The 21,024-nt window shown below is 44.3% G+C and overlaps 1 protein-coding gene across 25 annotated transcripts in view; it reads right to left on the bottom strand.

The window, feature by feature from the left end:
• The window catches only part of MSI2 (musashi RNA binding protein 2), a 247,089-nt gene that overhangs the window by 146,367 nt on the left and 79,698 nt on the right, over positions 1 to 21,024 (bottom strand). For all 25 annotated transcript variants that reach the window (XR_008453070.1, XR_008453073.1, XR_008453071.1 and 22 more), the window contains one exon: positions 14,320 to 14,412. Coding sequence is in view for 20 of the 25 variants with exons in the window: in XM_054084641.1 (XP_053940616.1) it covers positions 14,320 to 14,412 (93 nt within the window). In the remaining 5 variants the exon portion in view is untranslated. The remainder of the gene's footprint in view (positions 1 to 14,319; positions 14,413 to 21,024) is intronic.

Raw genomic sequence — 21,024 nt, 5'->3', positions numbered from 1 at the left:
AAGGTGACAGCAGCAGTGGGACGCTCTTCCCCCGCGTGCCCACCGTGGCTGCCACCGGGACCCCGCAGCATCACTGCGCCAGGTCCCATTCCAGGGAGGCAGAGCACAAAGAGCAGCAATGTTTATGTTGATTCGCTTGCCTTCAAGATCACTGGGTATTCAATCTCCGCAGCTCCTTTCTTTCAACAAGATGGGCTCTTCCAGAATCATCACAGCCTAAAGAGTCCATCAGGGAAATGGATCCAGATCTCATAAAGAGCCAGCACACCTCACTCCCACATCACCAACTACTGAGAGTTCCCTTCCATTTCGACAGGCAGGATTTCCAAACTCCAAACACAAATAACACATTTAAAGTGGTCAGTAAGCAAATAACTATAACAAAAGCCCAATGAACTCAGCAGCACACCCAAAGAGCAGCATGTGGAGCCGGAAGAGGCACAAGCACAGTGGGCAGGGAGCCCCAGCCACATGGAGGGGGTGTCACTACAGCTCTACGGAACCTGTAGACCACAGGCAAGGGTTCTCTCTCTTCCCGACTCCTTTTCTGTCTCCCAGTTCAAGAATCTGTTGCTAGGATTGGAAGTGATGCAATCTGGTCTTTACCAGATACTTTTTATTTCTCAAAGTCAAAATACAGTCCGAAGGTCAAATGAAATACAGCTTTTCCATAGAATCTAACTGACTTCATGAACTTCAGAGCATAAATCGAACTGCAGGTGGGGGGTAATAGATGTTACTTCTATAATTTTACTGCAGTTCTCCTTTGTTTCTTTTCTGAAAGTACACGAGGGAGAGGAGCAGAGTTTTAAACCATCCAAAAATGGTAGAATTTGTGTTACGCTTAAACAAACCCCTGGTTCAAGCTGCCTTGAACTCAAGATCGGGATCTGCTCTGTGTTATCAGACAACATCTGATTTTTGTTCCTTCTCTTTTGTTTTCCTTTTCAGAGGTTTATTTTTGAAAGGAGGACTATGTAACAGGGCCTCTTCCATTTGAGGAAAAGTAAACAAAATCCTTCACAGGGAGGATCAGGGATGAAGGAACAAAGCCAGCTAGACTAAACTGTATGAAGGTGAATTTATTTGTCATCATTTGGTATCACAGCAGCACTGTGACTTTGATCAAGGTCACGGCAAGATGCTGCACACAGATATGCTTGTTCTCCCTCCGAACAGCCTGCAGTCACGGCCGCAATAGGAAAGCTACACTATTAGTCCCAGATTTTGGGTGGGGACCTGAATGAGACCAAAATAACGAAGCAACTCAGTGCCACGTCCGCAAAGCTAAACTCCTAAAACCATGACCCCAGCACAGCCATAACACTCCAGCCTTCTCCTCATTACTCCTGGACTCACAAGGCAAACCACATCAGCTCAAACATCATCTTTCCTGGACTAACTTAGCTAAATCCTGCTAAAACTCTCACCATAAGCAGCACAAAGCCCTGAGAAGACGTCTTCCCAGGGCAAAAAGCAACCAAGTCACCATGAAGGACCCATCAAGTCCTGAGCAGTTTAACACTAATACCCAAGTGCAAAGAGACCACAGGTACAAAGGATTTGGTGGGATCCCTAGGACTTCTTGGGATAACTTGGCTTTCTCACTTGGGACATCTAAGGGCTATGTGCTGCTGCTAAGACCAAGGTCCCTGCAAGAGTTTATCTGCCAATTCTCCAGGTGCAGTCGTGCTGTCGCACACAAGAAATATTGGGGTGGACTCTCAAAACCAGAGTAGGAAAACCTTAGGAAAAGTCCTCTTGGTACGAGGACCAGACTTTGCCGGAGCTGGGTTTTGCCAGAGCACTGAGGAACAGGAAATTAAACAGACAGAAGAGAGGCCAACAGCTTCTATAGCCTGGTGGGCACAGGAGGCAAGCATGATAAATATTTAAGTTCCTGCTTATTAGGAAATGCTTGGCAAATAACGTGAAGCCTGAAGGGGGTGTTAAAGAGAAGTATATTCAATGTTATGGGAAAGCTAATGAGAAGCTGTAATTATTATGTATGTATCATGTATGGGAAACTAGGTGAGGCCCCTATGGACCATTATATACTGCATGAAACTTTATGGACACTATAATGCATTATTTTTAATTACTCCCTTGCCTACTTCAGGCTCTGGAAACCAAGAAGAGCTTGCCTAGCTTCCTGGTGGTGTTTTTACAATGACACCTTGCTTGGTGCTAGATTTCTGGGTTACTTTAATGAGAAATAATTAGGTTACTTTCCAAGATTCCACAAAGCCCATATGCAATGAACAAAAACTCCGAGAAAGTCGTTGCTGTGTTGCAGTTCTCTTCACATCCTCTACCTTCCAAAGCATTACCTCCCCTGGAAACCATTTATCTACAAATATGCCCGCAAAGACATTGGCACTTCTGCTAGTTCAAGTTTGCACTGTCATCATCCATCTCTTGGGAGAGCCAGGCCACAGAAATAACCAGCTGCAACAACACAACAATTGCCCCTGCAGGAGATGTATATAATGAAAATTGAAAGCTGCAGGATGAACTTCTTACATATTTGTCCTTCTGGTTTATTCATCAAAAATAATTATCTGTGCTCGCATTCACAGGAGCACATATTTTATGATGTACATTATAATTTAATGGATTTTTAATAATACTGTAACTACAGCAGAAGCAGAAAAAAAGGCAGACATTAAACCATATGTGCTGCGTTGGTGGGTAAATGGTGTTGAGCAAACATCAACAACATGTAACCAGTTTAGCATCAGCAATGGGAAGAAGGAACTGTTACTTCCAGTATTTGAAAATCCTGGTGAACTCTAACGCTGAAATTAAAATTTCCCTCTGTAACAGAAATCAGAGTATGCATGAAACGAGTAAACAGGAGTTTCTGAATTTCAGGACCCTGCAGGTGACGACCTTGGCCTTTGACAAGAGCCCAAACTCCCCAGCTCAGTTTCTCCGCCTTTGCAATAGAGGGAAGTGGTACGAATACAGCCCACAACAGCGGCTTGGGAATGTGTCTGAATCCTGATTCCCGATGTGCCAATTAAAGTTCTCCCAGTATTTTACAAAGCTATTCACGTCTATTCCTTAAACATCAGCAGAAATTATTGCTCCAGCAGGAGAGACTGACACTCCAAACACTTTCCTCAGAAGCCACTCTGCAGCTAACGAGTCAGAGCAAAGCATCACCATGTCACCGATACTCAGCCTGACATCTATTTATAGACTAAGAAATTATATACATGGTGTCCCCACCAACCGTGACACATCTTCATTCAGGCATGAGTCACCTATTCACAAGCAAGTTTCCAAAAATAAATCCTATTTACCAGAATTAAATTCCACATGCTCAGGAGAAAACGTGTCCTTAAAAACAAAATAACAGAAGAAAAAGGCATGTTAGAAAACCAAACAACAGCAAACAAGCTCTGAAGTCTTCAGCCTGCACGTCTCCATGTTCCATATGATCATCCTGAGGCTGGAAATGTTTAAGATATAACAATGAAGACGGTCGTACGTTGTCATTACAAAGCTCTGCCAAGGTCACCAGGGTGCTACCGTCCAAAAGGAAGTACCCAGAATATTCTTGGCATCTCACGCTTTGCAGAAATAGTAAGTATATTGCAGTTATTAGAGAGAACAGACAGAACGAGCGCCAAGTAATCCCAGAAAATGTAGTGTTAAATAGAGGGTTCAAACCACAAAGCTGTTGATGGGGAATGTTAAAAATGTCAGCGTGGCTGAAAGACATTCGCCAGTGGTGAATGTCAAGTAGCGAGCTACTGTTCAGCAGATGCAATAAAAAAAAAGGAAGGGTATGTGGGTAGTGGGACCAGCATTACAGTTGTTGATACAAATTATATCCAGAAAGCAAAGAAATAAATAGATAAATAAATAAATAATGCAAAAATGGAACAAGTTCAAACTTCTTTTATAGTAATAGTCTCCAGTTGAGCATAATCACCAAAGCTATAGTGATAAGATTGCCAAAACTAGACAAACATCTGTGAGATGAATTCATCTCAGAGGGGAAGCCAACAGCTTGTTATCATTAAAAGAGGCAATGCTCTCTCTGCGTTTGAACTGCAGGCCGCCTTGTTACTGCGCTTGCTGCGGCAATCGCACCAGATGTTGGCAGCTATCTTCAGATGGATGACAAGCACCTGCTGGTGGGGAAATTAAATGCTCGTCGGCCTCCTCTCCTTCAGGGGAGGGTGGGCCGGGAAGGGAAGAGTGGGAATGGTGATGGCTGACCCTCTGAAATCAACCTCTTTATGCAAAGTGACAGTAAGTGCTGGTTTGCCAAGCAGGGAAACAGAGTGGAAATTCATTGGATCTCTTCCATTGCCCCCGGTGAAATCTGCTCCCACCCTCCCAGTCCTGACAATTAACATGGCACCAATGTGAACTTGCTAAACCACTCATCAGAGTAATAGAGTCAACAGAGGCACCTCCTCCCAAAAAGTCACCGCTCACACTTCAACCTCTCCAGAAACGGAGCATCGCTACAGCAGGGTCTGCTATGCACCTCTTTGCCAATAAACACTGCCAGAACAAGCTTACAGCCCAGCACCTTCAGGCAACGCAGACCCAAAACACTCTGTAATGTAGTGTTAACATAAATAGATGCTCAAAGTGGAATCCCGTGTATTTGTATTTGCTCAGATTTAAAATCTGTGTCCTGTATCAGGGGTGCAGAGGCAACCTCACGTTCGCTGCCAGCGGATGGTACCTGGATGTGCCCCACTGGTTCGTTTCAGACCAGCCCCTTTCAGCATTAGGAGCAGCAGCAAAGGTCAGGATGGGTATTGCCACTCATTTTACAATGAAAACATACAGCAGCTTCTTCTGACAGACTTTTTCAACTTTCTGTGAAAATAAAAACTGCAAAATGTGAACTCTTTTTATATGAGCAATCATTTCTTTACAATGCGTCCTACGCTCCTAATTCTTCAAACTTCCACAGTGATGACCTTACAGCGAAGAGGAAAATCATGTGATACGTTCTGCCAGCAGGACCCAGCCCAGCCCAGATCACGGTTTCAACAACTCCTTGTCCCGGGCAGCAAGTTGAAAACACCACTGTTGATTCTTGTTCAGCCCAAACCCCTTGCAAATGTCCCTAGCAGAGATAACATTTGTTTGATCTAAACTGGCCCACATGCATTTTAGGTATCTTTCATATTAAGAGGCAGTTAATCCTCATTCTGCTTAGATTACCTTAATTGGCTCTTCATTTGAGCTACTTTGCCCTTGTCCCACTTCTAAAGCTATATTTATAAATATATATGCTATACCATCCACACAGAGTACAACCACAGGCCTCTCTCCCTCTCCAGACTGGCCCATATTAATCAAGACTGGATGATGCTGACCAAGGAGGAAAGCTGCTGAAGGAGTGATGCTGACCAACCCGCCACGCTTGGCTACCACTCCACCACCTCCAAAATACGCTCAGGCTCACTTTTCTCCCAGAAAACGAAACACTAAGTTCTCCTAACAGATATACACATGTGAGATGGACTTCAAACAACTTTCACATTCTACCTCTGCAGAATTAGCATAAGTTTAATTAAACCGGCCATACCTCAGTATTGCGTGTGTGAGCGAAGCTCAGCTGTTTCACCTCCAGGACTGACTCAAAATCATCTTGTTTATTTTCAGCAACATAATGGAAAATCATAGAAATAAATCAAAAAGAACAAGCACTCAAACAAAACAAGAAGCACCAGGCTCTGCACAGAAATCTCCACAAAACCCCCACATTTTCCATCAGAAAAATGTAAGGTTTTAAAAATCAAGCTGCAGATCAACCCATGCTTTCCCTTAACACCGTACAGCAGAGTGAAACACGGCTGGAACAAGAGCTCAAGGTGGGCTGATGGGTGCCTGGTTTTATTCCCGGGAGCTCCACAGCCGCAGGGCTGGGTACGAGGCCACAGGGGAGGGAGTGCCTGGCACCCCTCTGCTCACCAGCGCCGCGCTCTGTGTGCTGCCAGCCAGAACCGTTACAGGTGACCACCTACGGCCATTTCCACGTGGAAAAGCCATTACTCCTTTCTGTAATGTGTGCTCTTTTTCCACATTTGGAACAACTTATATGAAGTTCCTCATGGATACTTCCGTAAGCCCTTTTCCTACGGGCCCAGATTCAGAGCTGCATTTAAAAAACCCTCACATTTCACATCCTATCACTCAATAGCGGTGTATTTATTATGTAGTACAATGACAATGATCAAACACTTACACGCCAATCGATTATGCTTTAACTAGCTCACTCGGGCTGACAAGCTGACCCCAAATTTGTGAGCAGCATCACGCAAGCTTCAATTACACCACACAAAGTCTTAAATAACTGCTACTACTCTTTCATTAGCAAACTGATGTTAAAACATGAGCTTTCTCAAGGCAACGCTTTGGCACCCTGTTGCAGCTGCTCAAAGAACAGAAGTAACGTTCTGGATGCAGGTTATAACTTCGATGGATGTCAGGAGCAGTGCCTACACCTATAAATACACGCCTGTAGAGTCCAAGAGGCTGCACTTCACGACAAGTACCAAAGGGAAATTTGATGCAATTTTGTGGCATATATTGGAAATATCTATTAGAAAAATTTTACCTCACTCCTGTTGCTGTGTTTTAGCACCACTACCTTTTGCCTCCGATGCAGCTTGCTGGGGCAGAGTTAATCCTGCTGTTGTCTTTCTGCAGAGCAGCCAACCCCATGGGCCCTGCTCCAACACGGGGGCTCCAAGATGCTACCACAGCACAAGAACAAATCATTTCCTTCCAGAGAATTCTACATCCACAGCCCCACTCACGCACCCTGAGCTGAATCCAAGACCACTCCAGGGATAATTTAAAGATGCCACCAAACACAATTAACTAAATTTGTTCCATATTTTATACAGTCTACTGGGTTTGTATGAAACAAAAGTAGGGGGTGAAAAAAGATAAATCATTTTCATGGGTTTGGTTCAGTTGCAAAACTGATATAAAGACCCCACAAACAAATATTCTCAAAAGCGCTGTAAGAGGAAATATGAATGTTTTCTTACAACCTTCTTCTCCCCAAACACAGCCTCGTCACTTATTCCATTCAGGTTCTCGGAATGCTTCAGGGTTGCCAGTGGTATACCATGCTCAGCAAGCTCCGGCCCAAAACTGCTCCGCTGCTATCACTGAAGTATGCGAGACAGAATGCTAGCCATCAAAAAAAAGTAAAAATCCAAGGATAGAGCTGTCTTAAATAACTCCATTTTAAAGAACTCCGCAGCCCCTGCCCTCACAGCTCCTAGGAGCAGGGATGCTCGAGCTGCCCCTACAGCAGAGCCGCACTGCTGGCTGTGCCACAGCGGCCAAGCACAGGCTCCCAAACGAGCTCGAGTGCTGCTGGCAGCACCTTGGCCGGAGCTCTCTACCACCGCTGCCAGGGTGAGCCCTTCGGCCCGCACTGGGGCCGCCCCGAGGAAGGCTGCGAGCAACATGAGCGCTGGCGTATTTACATTTCCCATGGCCTTCAGAGCTTACTAAGTAAGAAAGGCAAGAAAATGTAAGGTGAAATAAAACATCTTGCCCAAAGGCAGGCAGCAAGTGGGTGGCACGGTGGGAAACAAGACAGATGCTCAGGGCCTCCACTCTCTGCCACAACTACCTGATCTCATCAGGTTACAGCCCTACAGCACAAAAGCTTCCTTCCCATTTCACTTAACCAGAGCTGAAAAGGAAACAAAACTGTACGTCAAACTTCTGCTGAGTTCTGATACAGCCTTCTTGCCCACAAATCCTGCCTTAACATTTCCTCTTTTCATAAAACCCAGGTACAAACCAACATCTAATTTATAACAAAACCACATCCACAAAGCATGTGTCTTATTCCAGACCACCTAAAAACTGACTTCCTGCGTACAACTTTTCACTGACAGAAAGAAAACACTGACTGGCTTTTTAAGTAACTATCCTTGGGAATACCATGGACATAACGTTCAGATAGGGAAACCCAGAAATACTGGAACTGTAAAGCATAAGCAAAGGGCTGAGGCAGCAGCGTGAACACTGCTGAATGCTGTCCCGCGCTGCTGTAAGAGCGGTCCCCACAAACCGGGTTCCCCATTGTCCCGAACTTCTAAGAAGCTGCAAACAGGGACTTCTTTGTCTGCTGATCATTCCGTTTTAAGGAAGCGTAATGATTCCAATTTAAAAGCTTCTCACAAGACATACCCAGATAACTTGAACAGAAAAGGAGAATATAATGAGCTAAAAGCTATTTAACACCAGTTCTGGAGCATAGTGTTAATTTGGAAGGGAGCAGCGAGGTTCGCAGCAGTTCAAAAACATGCCACCACATTCTCTGTTTTACTGCACGTTACAAATGTTTTGTGAACTCTGGCTATTACAGACTAGAATGTAAATAAGAGTCCAAATCTGTCCCTTCATTTCATAAAATGTAACCAATTCACAAATATCGAATCTGGAAATACAGTGCTGAAAAATGTGAAAGGCTAACAACTTATCAAATAAAAAAATTACTCTTCTGCAAAGCAAATACTTTACGAATAGACCATCCTGTGTCCTATTGACCATTAAATCTACATATCAATGTCCAACATATGTAACAATACCATTCAAACAGTATGCCAAGCCTGAATTAACTAAGCTTTCACTTTCATGCAAACAAAACGCCTTGCACCTCCTGATTCTGGCCTTAGCTCCACACAGACTTCCAAATCCCCCCAAAATAAAGCCATGGCAGAAAAGCACCTTTTCTCATGCTAACAACTCTATTGCAGTAACATCTTCAGAGGCCATACTCAAGGTCTCAGGGAAAAGTAAACCACTGGAGTGCTTAACACTACAAGGGAGCATTAACTCGTTCACACCCAGGTGCCTTGCCAAACAAGGAGGAGTTTTCTCTCATGTTTTCTTGATTCACACTTTCACAGCTGTCAGAGGGGAAGGCAGTAGGAAGCAATGCTATGTAAACTACCCGATGAGGCTGAACCTCTTGGTGTGGATCACTCCCTCTCCCGGCACAGTTACACAGAGAAAGAGAAGGAACTCTTTGTCTATTCTCATAAAATATTATTTTTCCAAAGGTTAAGCTGGTCATTATTTGCATTGCTGTCCACTGTACAACCTCAGAAGGGGACTCTTGATTCTCACATTTTCTGTCCGCAGCCTGGCTGCTTCCAGCTTTACCGTTCATGCATTTCAGACCCAGAGCTTTGCTAAGGGGAACCTGGAGTAGAGACAGGGGTGGAGAACTTACTCTGCTTTCACTTGCTGCACTGCCATTAGACAGTAAGTCAGAGCTATAGAAGGAAGAGATGAGAAAATTACAATCTTTCAAAAGCGCATGGTTGCAGAAAAAAAAAAAAACCCATCGGATGCTAGATATTATTATTCCACTGGTCTGGTTTGCATCTCACAGGAAATAACAAGCGACTGCACAAAACGTTTTGGATTCAGAGAGGTAATTCAGAAACCCTGTCTTGTTTCAAAATTTCCAAACCTTAAAAGCCTTTCTTGAGGAAACAACATATTCCAAGCAAACTTGAAACATGCCTACAATTTGTCTGAGGGACCTCGTGGCAAGCCAGAGGAGAAAACAAAATCAATGCATACTGGTCTGTTCCAATTTCAGCTGAAAATTCAAAATAAAAAGCAAACGCCACAGTCCCTTTCCCCAGAAGTCATTTTTAGGATTGCTATGAAAGAAAAAACAGAGCCAATGCTCTTGCTTCAAGATTTTTAGAAGTAAAACAGCTGGGGCCACCAACACCAATGCTGCTTTTCTAGCAGTTTGAAATAACAATATGTAAAAATATTGTTTGTCCACAAAGCTATTTCACACATCTCCTCTAAAAATCACTGCTCTTTCTCAAAGAAGTGTAAATTCAAATGTATTCTCTCCCACACAAGAAAGCGTGAATTTTCTACAAGAACAAGTAGATAGGGGCTGCTCTAATAGCTGGAGACAACTGAAACGTACCTTTAACATAACTGTTCCCATTGTGTTGGAAACAGGGCCTGGAAGAGAGACAGCAGCCTTTTCATTCGAAGGGCTGTTCCCACCAAGACTGATTACAGTAGCTTCAGTAAGAAGATTTTTACTTAGAATTCTGTTTCAATAATTGGGTCAAAAAGCATACCTGGAGCTCAACCACATTAACGTATCAATTAATGACTGCACGCAACCTTTCGGTGTTCATAAACTCATCAGGCAGTCCTTCCAACCCACATCTCAATCCTGGCTTGCACCACACCAAGGCAGCCTCGAGGCAAAGGAGGGGGGACAGGCAGCTGGGGCACTCAAAGGGTTAAAATCCCATGTCAAATAGCAAGTCCTGGCTCTGGACCAGAAGGGACATGGGAACCAGGGCAGCTGAGTTATAAAGGCCTCATTGTAGCAGCCCACTGGATTGGAAATGACTTGTAGGCCTAATGAAACAAAACTTTGGCAGCAAAACAGAATGAAAGGAATGAGACAATAAAAGAGTGGAACAAAGGGAGCAGAGTTGTTTCAGCTTAGGAAAATAAGCTCACTTTGTTGTTGGGAAAAGCCAAAGCCGATTAGGATAAACCAATGACTAGGCATAAGTCTTCCAAACTAATTACACAGTTCGCCATGTGAAGTATAATTGCAAGTCGCAAATAAGGACTACGCTACTTTCACAGGAGCTCTATAAAGGGAGCATTACCTAGTAAAAAACGAACCCCAAGAAGTGCCTTATCATCAGTGGCTTGCAGCTTAAAAGGTGCAGAACATGCAGGTCCTGAGAGAAGTGCAATTTGCTAGTGTGTGGAGGCTTCCTCTCGCTGGTCGCAGTCCTCCGGGTGAGGTTTTAGGAGGCTGTTCCTTTTTTTCCTCTTTTTAAATGATACCAGAAACTTTAAATGCTCCAACACATCCTGATCTCGGACAGCACCGTTTCGCTTACACTTTCAGAAAGCAATAAAATGGGTCTATCAGCAGCCCCAGCGACTGCTGAGGGCACCGGTCGTCTCTGCGGAGGGGAAGGACACGGGGGAGGAAAGCGCAGCCCCACTGCACCTCCTCACTTCTAAGTCCTTCTCATTTAAATCCTTTTAAAATTTGGTCTTAACAGCTTCTCACGCGTCAGTACGAGGGCAATGCTGCAGGCTCTGGATGGGTTAACATGGCCAGTGAATTTATTCTGTTTGCAAGAATGTTTGAAACATCTTTAACTGAAATAACAGGGGATCACAGAAACAACTGCATCAGACCAGGAGGATTAGGTAGTAAGACAATTGCTTTTTTTTCTTCTTCTTCTGACTGTAGGCAGTTGTGGCTTAGTTTGGAGTTGTGTTTTTCCAGCTTTACCTTCTCACATCCTCCTGTGGATCCTGATCCTTGAAACCACGTGAAGCAGCAGCTCCCTCAGCCCCCCCAGACCCCCTTCCCCCAGCACTTGCCAAGCCTCTCTAAGGATCCCCACAACAACCATATGTGTGCAGGTTGAGCATCACTAGCTCTAAGCATTCAGCAATCACAAGACTGTTAATTATGCTGCTTCGTGCTCATTAAGCCTTTTGGCTTCACTCAGGTAATTTTTCCCAGCCTTCCTCCCCAGCTTACAGCAGCTCGGGATGCTCATCTTCACAAAATGAAAGCTGGGACTCCTACAGATCCCAGGCTTTACAGAAAGGAAAAATAATCACGACCAGAAATTTCACAATCAAAGCCTCAGGAGTTATCATTACCATGCACTTTGTTGCTCTAACAGGCAGGCATTTTCACTGGTGAAGTCAGGGAAGAAGGTTTATTAAAGCAGTCTTCTCTTTATTGGAGAAAAAGGTTCTGGCATTTACTTTTCAAAAAGCCGCAGTTTCAGTTCAACACATGAGGCCCTTTCCTGCCAACTCCAATTAAACGGGCGCGTCTGCCTGCCCCCTAAGCTGGTGGCTGTGCTAACCACGTCAGGTATTGCGAGCTGCCTCCAGTTACCAAAACAACCTCCCCCTGGTTGCAAAGCTCTTCTCCGTAGCAAGTACAAACAGGATTTCAAGAATCCCAGCAGTAGGTAAGTAATTTTTTCCACACCAATAAATAAGCTCAGCATTTCAAAGAGTAAGTCACCTGAGATGCTCTTATCAAACATGGGCGGCTCCTCTACACATTAATTATGTAATGAAATTTTCTTTATTTTAAGAAAGCGCTAAGCGAATGCGAACCTTGCCAATCGATCATTATGCACTGTTTGCACTGTAATGGCTTGACTTGAAAGCAAGGCCTGTGCGCTAAGCACTGCACTGATGCATCACCAACCCCTGCCACAAGGAGCCTGCAGCCTCAGCGAGCAAGGCAAGGAAAGATGGGGAAGAGGAACGGAGAAGGAAGCAGCTCCTACAAGGTCCCACAGGGCCAATCTTGGGTCATTACATCTGAATGTAGCATCCCAACCACAGTGTGCTAGCGAGTCTTCTCTAGTTTAGCCGGACCAAAAGTCCCAGTTTCCTGGAGTCATTAACTACTGTGCATCTTCTCACAACCAGAGCTTTGGGGAGAATCACCTCAAAATACCCCAGACCAAACCACTGCAGTTGATGAACAGCCAAGTGCAGGAGAGAGAACTTGAATGCCTCCATGGTGAGGGCACGTCATGGTGACGCAACCAAGAAGCCTCTCCTTCAGAACACCATTAACTTCACCAAGCTCAACTCCTTTTCACAAGCTAGACCAGGGAAGACGAAACAGGGATGTAACTGGAAAGGGTCACCTGGTAGCCCAGGGACCAAGCCCCATGAGCCTCAGGCCTTCAGGAGTTGAGCTCTCACACCTGGACCACACAGCCCCAGCAGGACACACCGCAACACTACAGCCAGAGGAATGGGTTCCAGCCTTGAGTGCAACCTGTGCAATTATTTCCAGCTCCAATTCTTGAAGCCTTCAAATTAAGACACTTGAAAAAATATTTGATTTTCGAAAAGTGTTGCCTTTGGAAAGCCAGACCCCTTTTGAGCTATCTCAAAAAAGGCAGAGCATGAAAGCAGAACCAAAGCATCCCGAATCAGTAGTCACTACTGAACAACACAGCCTAGTTGTCTGCATTCTCAGGGACTGTAAAATTGCAAGCATGAAACTACCAGATGGTGAAATTAAAAAGACTATATTAAGACAGCATCCAGACAATATGCAAAGTACTTATATTGAAACTATTATTAACTTCGAAAATACAGGTTAGGGGAGTTCTGCAATTAGAAGTAACTACAGAAGATACATCCAAAAGCTCATGTAATCCTTTAATAAAAGGCTCAGCAGGCTGTAAACATCCTGCCGGAATCGAAGATTATTATTGAAAATAAAATGAACGGTTTGCAAAACAACCTATCAATCCAGCACAGGAACAATTCATAAACTCCCCTCCTCAGCCCGCAACAAAATACTGCCTGGCCAACACTTTTCAGGGCAGATAAAAGAAACATAAACTAACTACAAGGAATGGGAGGTGCTTTGCTTTGGGATATCCTGCTGTGTCCTCATGCAATCATGCATCTGAATCATTGATTGATGAACTCCAAAAGACAGGAATTGAGCTGTATGGAGCCCTGCAGGTGGCAGGGTTGACAGGAAGGTGGTACCATGAACTGCTTTCAAAGCAGATGGTTCTGCAAGCTCTTCCCCTTGTTGGACTCCTGACCCAGCACCCAGAAGCCCTGTGGATCCAGTAAGCTCCATGGAAGTTGGTGGCACTAAAATCCAGCTAGATAGAGCCTGGATTGTGGAGTCAGACCCGTTTAATCACCTATTCTGGAAAGGTTCGGGTTTCATTTCTTGCACAAACTCTTTTTTAAAAACACGTGAGGATTCTACATATATTTCCACCGAATCTTGCATAAGGTTTTTTTAATAACAAATTAAATGGATATTCTAGTCAGTTCCATATTATTCTTGCTATTCATGAGGTTCCTTCAGGCATTTTCACAACCTAATGAGCTCTCTCAAACATGTCTATCTGCTCCTTTTGCCACTGGAATCAAGGGTAAACAGAAGGCTGATTTTATGGAGAAAACAACTGTATAATCATTCAGCCAAGGGTCAAATTCTTCCTGAACATACACAAATTCACCTCTCAATGATTCTTTTTTCATTAATGAAGGTAAACAGTGTTGGCAATGATGTACAAGTAAACATGCAATGAACTGAAAAGGAATTCAAGAGATTCCAGAGGCTTCAAGAAATTACACTGAAAGGCAAAAACCATGGCCCTCCTTTGAGCATAGGCCTCATTGCACTTCTGTTTTTCAAAACAAACTTTAAAAAGGAAGGGGAAAAAAAGGAATTCAAAATATGTAATGCTCACTTGGGCAGGAACTTACCTTGCCAAACTGTTCAAAGTATTGCTTTACGTCTTCCACTACTGTATTAGCCGATAATCCACCTACAAATATTTTCTTTGTTCTTGTGACCATCTGTAAGAAATTACAAGACAAGCACACGGTTTAACCAGATCGTTTCAAGCAATATGTAAAAAAATATTCTTCAGATGCCATCCCTTAGCCCAGTTAGTGAGAGTATTTCTGTACAAAAGCAATTCACATTCTATTTGATTAGATGCTTCTTTTTTTTCTTTGTCTTGTTTTGTTTTTATTTAAGAAACGGCTGAGTAAATGCACTCAATAACAACTTTAGCCCCCGGATATTTTTTTTTAATAAATGATTTTTATTGTGCTTCTGAATGCAAATCTAAGTGAAAAATGATCAAGAGTTGTATCCTCATAGCTACTGTCTCAAAAAGACATGCCATTCCCCTCATCTTTCCTAAAGACAGGGTGCATGCTTTCTGGCAGACAAAAGGCAATTACATCAAATCCAAGCAACGTCTTATTAAGTTTCCATGGGTCAGCCTAAAAGGAACTTGCACAGGTACTTTAAAAATAGTCAAATACTAAAGACAGTAAGAAGTACCGATGCACTCCCCTAGCTTCTACAAACCGCATTTCAGCTGAAATGCTCAGAGCATCACTGTTATCAGGGGCTGGATCAGGTCCCTCAAATACCCCTTCATGATCCTCAAGACCCTAGTCAAGCACCCAGCTCTTCCTGATGACCCCGGCACACCTAGGGCTGGTCCATACAAGGTGAAGGGATTATGCTAGACACCCTACAGAGAACATACTATCAGATAACTCATTACAGGTTATCTGGTAGGGGAAGTTGGTGTCTTTTGTGGGCTGATCCCAAACCCCTTGGGCTTTGCAAGTCACCTTAGATCCAGGCAGATCCAGGGCAATGTTATCAACATGCACCAAAGGGGCGAGCATCAACCCTGTATGCTTGGACAGAGGGGAAACGCGCCAGCTTGGAGCAGGCAATGCCTTATCACTGGAGACAACTAACGAGCAGCCCACCCCACCATGCAGAGATGCTGTAAAGTCAGCAGTAAGAAATTAACGCATTAAGCTTTTGAATTCATTGTCTGTATGGCAGAAGCTGGACAGAGCAGCCACCTTACAAAGACTGAAGGGCGAAAACGCCCCGTAACTCCAGAACCAGGACTTGCTTGGTTAAACAGCAGCCAGCAAACACTGAAGCAATCAAAGGGAACAACACTGGGTGGTCGGCTGGGGACACGACTGCTGCAGGTGCTCTGCGCAGAGCCTGCATTTCTCTCACTTGGTAATTTTTTCCACTAAAGATGAGATGAGTTTTATGACAAGGACTGAAGGTGGCAAAGCGCAAGCCTAGTGCCTTCCCTGCACAGAGGCGCTGCCGCAAGGGTCCCTGCGCTCCTCCAGCAGCTCGGCCACCCCGTCCCACACAGCTCTGCCCCCACGCCACGAGACCTCGTCCCGCACATCAGACCCACCGACAGCAACAGCTCTCCCCAAACTCTCAGCCAGGCTCTGCTCCACAAGTGGAGCTGCAGTGATAACCCATGTCATGCAGACGTGGGCAAAGCCTTCACAGAACTGAGACACCAAACAAAATGCTTGGAGTAGCCCCAGATTCTCTCAGCAAAGAACAAATTAAACATCACTTCCGTCTCCACTGGCAGTCCCACTAACCAGGGTAGATGCTTCCCTCAATCAGCCCCTAGTTATGCTTTACAGAGCCTCACTTTATTTTTTTAAGTTACGAAGAAACAGAGAGGGGAAAAAAAAACCACAAACAAACAAAAACCAGTGTAAAAATTCAATTATTTTTTCCTGGCTGCAATCTAGGACTCCGAAATTGAAGCCCAAGCATATATTTTTCTGTAGAAAATTGTCATTTACAAATAAAGAATTGGCTAAAGCCGACTTGTAACTAAAGGATTTTGAAGGGCTGTCAAGAGCCCTCTGCCTGCCAGCATCTGATTTAAGATCAGGCCAAGCTTCTGTTGTCATACAAAAGAGGGAGGAAAGCAATTATTCTAAAGCAATATTTGAAATTATCATCATTTTTATATCTGACCAAGAAAGAAAGAGAGAGCTACTTCTTTTAGAAGCAAGACTGAAGGTTAAAGAAAGAGAAAAAAAAAAAGACTACTTTGTTTCAATAGCTTCAGTCAAAGAAAATATTGGTACTGACAAGCAAATTCACAACATTTTAATGCCTAGAGATGTGCTGCGAGCTGGGAAATGGTTTCAGAAATCAGCTCTTTGGTACAAAAGTGAAGCACAAAATTAAGTCTGCTTTTACAATCTACATCTTCCTGAAGAGATGGTTCAATTGCTTTGTTCCATATATTCCCCTCAGCAAAGAACAGAAGTAGCACACAGCCCAAGCAATTCCTCCTATCCTGGCATCCTCCACAGGAGATTTCATTGCCTGCCTCTCATCCCTGGCACAAGGTACCAACGTGCCCCCGGACTCACCACGGGCTCAGCCAGGAGTCACCTTCTTATCCCCATCTCCCACGACCCAAAGACCACCGGCAGCCCAGGAGATGCGGTTGTGAGACACACGCAGGTTTGGAAATCAGCCTTTTCCCCACAAAGATCTGGATGTGCACAGCTGAGAGGAGTGAAAGAAGCCCGCTTACCCTGGTGCCACGATGGGCTCCTGCAGCTGGCAACAACGCCAGCACTGCACTTGGCTTGGATTTAGCCTGGGGAGCCTGGCAGAGCCCCAGTAGATGAGGAAAGCTGCCGTTTATGCTGGAAGCATCTATTTCTCTCTCAAACGTTAGTGCCAGGTAAGCTACTGTATGCAGTTGACTTGTCTATGCTAGTACAGCCTCACCAATTCTCAATTACTAGATAACTGCGGCGGGACTTGGACCAACTGGAAACAAAGCCTCCAATTCCTGCTCAAACCTGCAAACACTCTCTCATTAGCAAAGCAGTTATGAGGCAAGACTTCACCAGGGTAAAAAAACTAAGAGCGTTGTGGTCCCGCTCTGCGCAGGACCAGGCTCCTGCCGTGGGTCCAGCGCAAAAACCCGCTCCTCGGAGCCCAAAGACTCGGAGCAGAGATTGTTAGCCTAACAGCAAACAGCCAAAGGTTTCAAACACGTTAGCCAAACATGACAGAGTACTCAAAAGACATAAAAAAATGTGAAAGTACCCCCTAATTCAGGGATTTTACTACACCAGGGACACCTCCTGTGTAGATCAGCCACTGCACTACAAATAAAAAAAAATTTCAAAGCACATCAAATTGCCGGACCAGGCACATCCTCACACAAGTTCTGAGAAAACTGACAATAACTCGGAAGCCCCCAAAACCCTCACTGCTAACAGCTGCAATGGCAGAGGAGGAGACTACCTCATTTATCACCAAGTACCCTCAGCTGACTACGGGGCACTGATACCAACAGCATTCTGGTTCATCCCAGTCAGCAATGTTCTTACTGACCGATACACCATTCTCCATTATCACCTCCCCACATCTGTGCTTGTTTCAAAAAACAAAGGGTTAAAAAGCATTGAATGAAGTACACTTAGTGCTGTTTAATAAACATTAAGATGACAAATGATCAGAGGCACAAAGAACTGAGCCAACGGAAGAGTTTGTTATAAAAATTAAGGTTTTGTTTTAAAATCAAAATTTCTTATTTGGCTCAGAAAATAAATCAGCAGATCTTAAGCCAAAAAAAAAAAAAGTACGCTCTTATAAAAACATTCATGTATATATCTAAGAAAAACACTCATTATAAAAAAGGTTTTATTGCCAAAAAAAAAAAAAGCCGCCCCCCAAGAGCCCCAGTCCTAAGAGGCCCAGCCTGAATTCCTTCAAGGAAAAGTCACTGAGGATCTTTATCTTTCCCTAAAAGTAAATGTACAATCCGCTTTCAGGCAGAACGCTGCCTACAATGGGGCACTCCCACAAACTGCAGAAGGCTTGGGGTTCAGTCCCTCAGACAGCAGCTCCAAATGCACTTTGCTTGGGGTAGGAACAGCAGTGTATGGGCAATAGGAAGTGATTAGTGTGAATCAATCACAAATCCATCCTCCGGTGAATGACTCCAAGAGGTCTAGGTCACCCAGAAACCACAATACTTGCAGCTTCTTCATGTCTTAGGTTTTAATTGGCAGTGTAATACATTTATCATTCCCTACTGCAGGGCTCTGCAAAATGTAGATATATTCCATGGGTTTGGAGCTTTTGTACACCGAAGGTGTCTCTTGCTGCAGAAGGAATCGACAGGGGAGAGTGGATCTAACGCTGGTTATAAAGTCCGTTAATTGTGAGTACCTGCAGAATTGCTTTGTTTGTGTACTGTGCTGGTGTTGCAGTTAATCAAAACACATGCGACTACTACTGCGAGGAGTCATTCAAGGTTACCGTCTCTTCACTGGCTCGGCTTTTGAAAAATACATTCACCTTCGTCTTCTGAAATCGAGCAAACACTTCAGGTGCTGTTGAAGCAGGAGAAAACACCCTGCTTTAGCAAGACAAGCCTTCCGAGTTTGTCACTTTCTGTAAGGTTACGGTTGTAACAAAATCAGTTTGAGGTATATCAGGTAATTCTCTCAACAACACGCTGGCGATTCAGTCTCTGGAAACAACAACCCTGTCCCATTCACACACATCAAACACCATGTGAGCTAAACCAAGAACCCAGGTGAAAGGCAGGAACCGTGGTCCCGCAAAGTTAGAGCCTCCAGCTCCGTGTCTGTTAACATCCTCGTGTACTCACCTAACTCTGGTGTTAGCTTTCTGGGGGTTCTTCCCACACACACACACACACTGAAACCACTTTATTATCATAACTATCAAAAATAAACAAAGGGCATTTGAAGCCGATGAAGTATTTTGCGGAATTCCCAGGATTTCAGAATCTCAAGCCACAAATATCGACTCCTGTTTTCAGGCAAGCCAAGGCCCAGTCTGTGTTTAACCCAGGAGTTACAGATTTGACTTCAGGGTCATGGTTTCAAGTGCCATTTCCCTACCATTCGTTACAGCCCTTTTTTGCTGCCCCCTCACCCCTCAGGTTTTAGCAAAGAGCTCTTGGCGTAGGAGGCCCAGATGATGAGATTGGAAAGCACGGGCTCTTACATCCAGCCAGCACAGAGAGGAGACGCAGCTTGTCAGTGGCAAGTCTTGTCGCAAAGCAAGACGCGTGTGCTTTGAAACCAGGTTATCCAAAGTGCAGGTGCAGTTAGAAATGACCTGGGCGAATGTGGATGGCAGCAGAGGCAGAACGGCCAGGATACTCTGCATGCCATCATCATCTCTTTGCTGGAAACAGCACTACTTTCTAAACGAATGGCCGCTGTCTAAGAGCAAGAGGCAGAGAGAGGCACTGGAGCAAACCAACACACACGAGGCGCAAAGAACGCCCTGGAAACCGATGCAGGAACTCAGCTCTGGTGTGGAATTCATTAAGGCTTTGCATCTTCACCTCCTCAATGCAGTGGTAAGTGGACTAGAGTACTAATAGTGAATCTGCATCGCAAATAGCTGAAATTAGCATTAATTTCAGATTAAACTAATTATGCATATATAACTATTTTCCAGAGCACTTTCCTGTTTCTCATATGATAGCATGTTTGCGTGGGTGCATGCGTATTCCAGCCTGCTCACCTCATCTGCAGAATGACATTTCATCATTTCTAATGTATCCGCCTTCTAAATAGGTTTATAATTGGAAAAATCATCTTTGGTATATATGCTGAACTGCATTTTATACCCCATTGTGTCGTACATTCAAACTACAGCATTACCTCTAATTAAAAACAACAATAACTCATGTAATGGGGGAAGTGATCTTGTTAACTAAATTGCTAGGCTTCTTTGGCAGAGCACAAACCATAAGTAAGAACTCTCCAGGTTTATTTTTGCCTCTGGGATCCTCACAGCAAGTTCCAAAAAAGCTATTAAAAACCAAACTGAAACAGGATGCAAACCCCAGGATGAAAAAAAGCAACATTTTCTGAAAGCTGCCAACCTCTCTCCATTCACCAAGTAAGAGAACACTCCAGGAGCCATCCCCTTCCCCAGTGCTCCTGCACGGCTGGCATCGACAGACACGTTTTGCCAAGCACTGTGTGCCACCAGACTCTCAAGCTCCGCAACAGCAAGAGGAGCTCAGTCTCGTGCAAAGGCAGCACAGCTTTACGTGCCACCTACAATACGCTGAAGTATTCAAAACAGGATTTCAGCAGGACTTAAATGGTGCAAATACCTTGTGCCTGACCCCCGTGTAAGCTAATGTTATCCTCCGAGAACAGACTCAAGCTATAGAAAGGTATGCAGGAATGAAAGAGCTCTTTAATCCTGACAAGCAGCACAGATTCCCAGCGGCGTAAATCAGTTCTCTGGATTTCTGTGGAAAATACAGATGGATTGTATTCTCCCAACCCATTCATAAATAAAATCGCTAACTTAGTCCCTGTTGAATTCCTAGTTTTTGGCTGTCGCTGGCTTTGCTGTTAACTTTGGGAGGGCCAGGGTTTGGCTGCTGTTTTATTTTTTCCCCTCCCTTAATGTCTATGGTATCAGCAGGAGGCAGAACACACAAAGTGGCTCTTATAAGGCAGACTGAACTGGCAGCAATCACCAAAAGACATCCTTGGAGGTTCACAAGCCAATCTGGCCTGGCTCCCAGCAGAGCCCTGCCTGGTCATCTTCCCCACTACAACCACATTCAA

The sequence above is a fragment of the Cuculus canorus genome, chromosome 20 (genome assembly GCF_017976375.1).
Source record: "Cuculus canorus isolate bCucCan1 chromosome 20, bCucCan1.pri, whole genome shotgun sequence".
NCBI classification, from domain to species: Eukaryota; Metazoa; Chordata; class Aves; order Cuculiformes; family Cuculidae; genus Cuculus; species Cuculus canorus.
The sequence above is the reverse complement of the archived record's forward strand: the minus strand, read 5'-3'. Positions and strand labels throughout refer to the sequence as shown.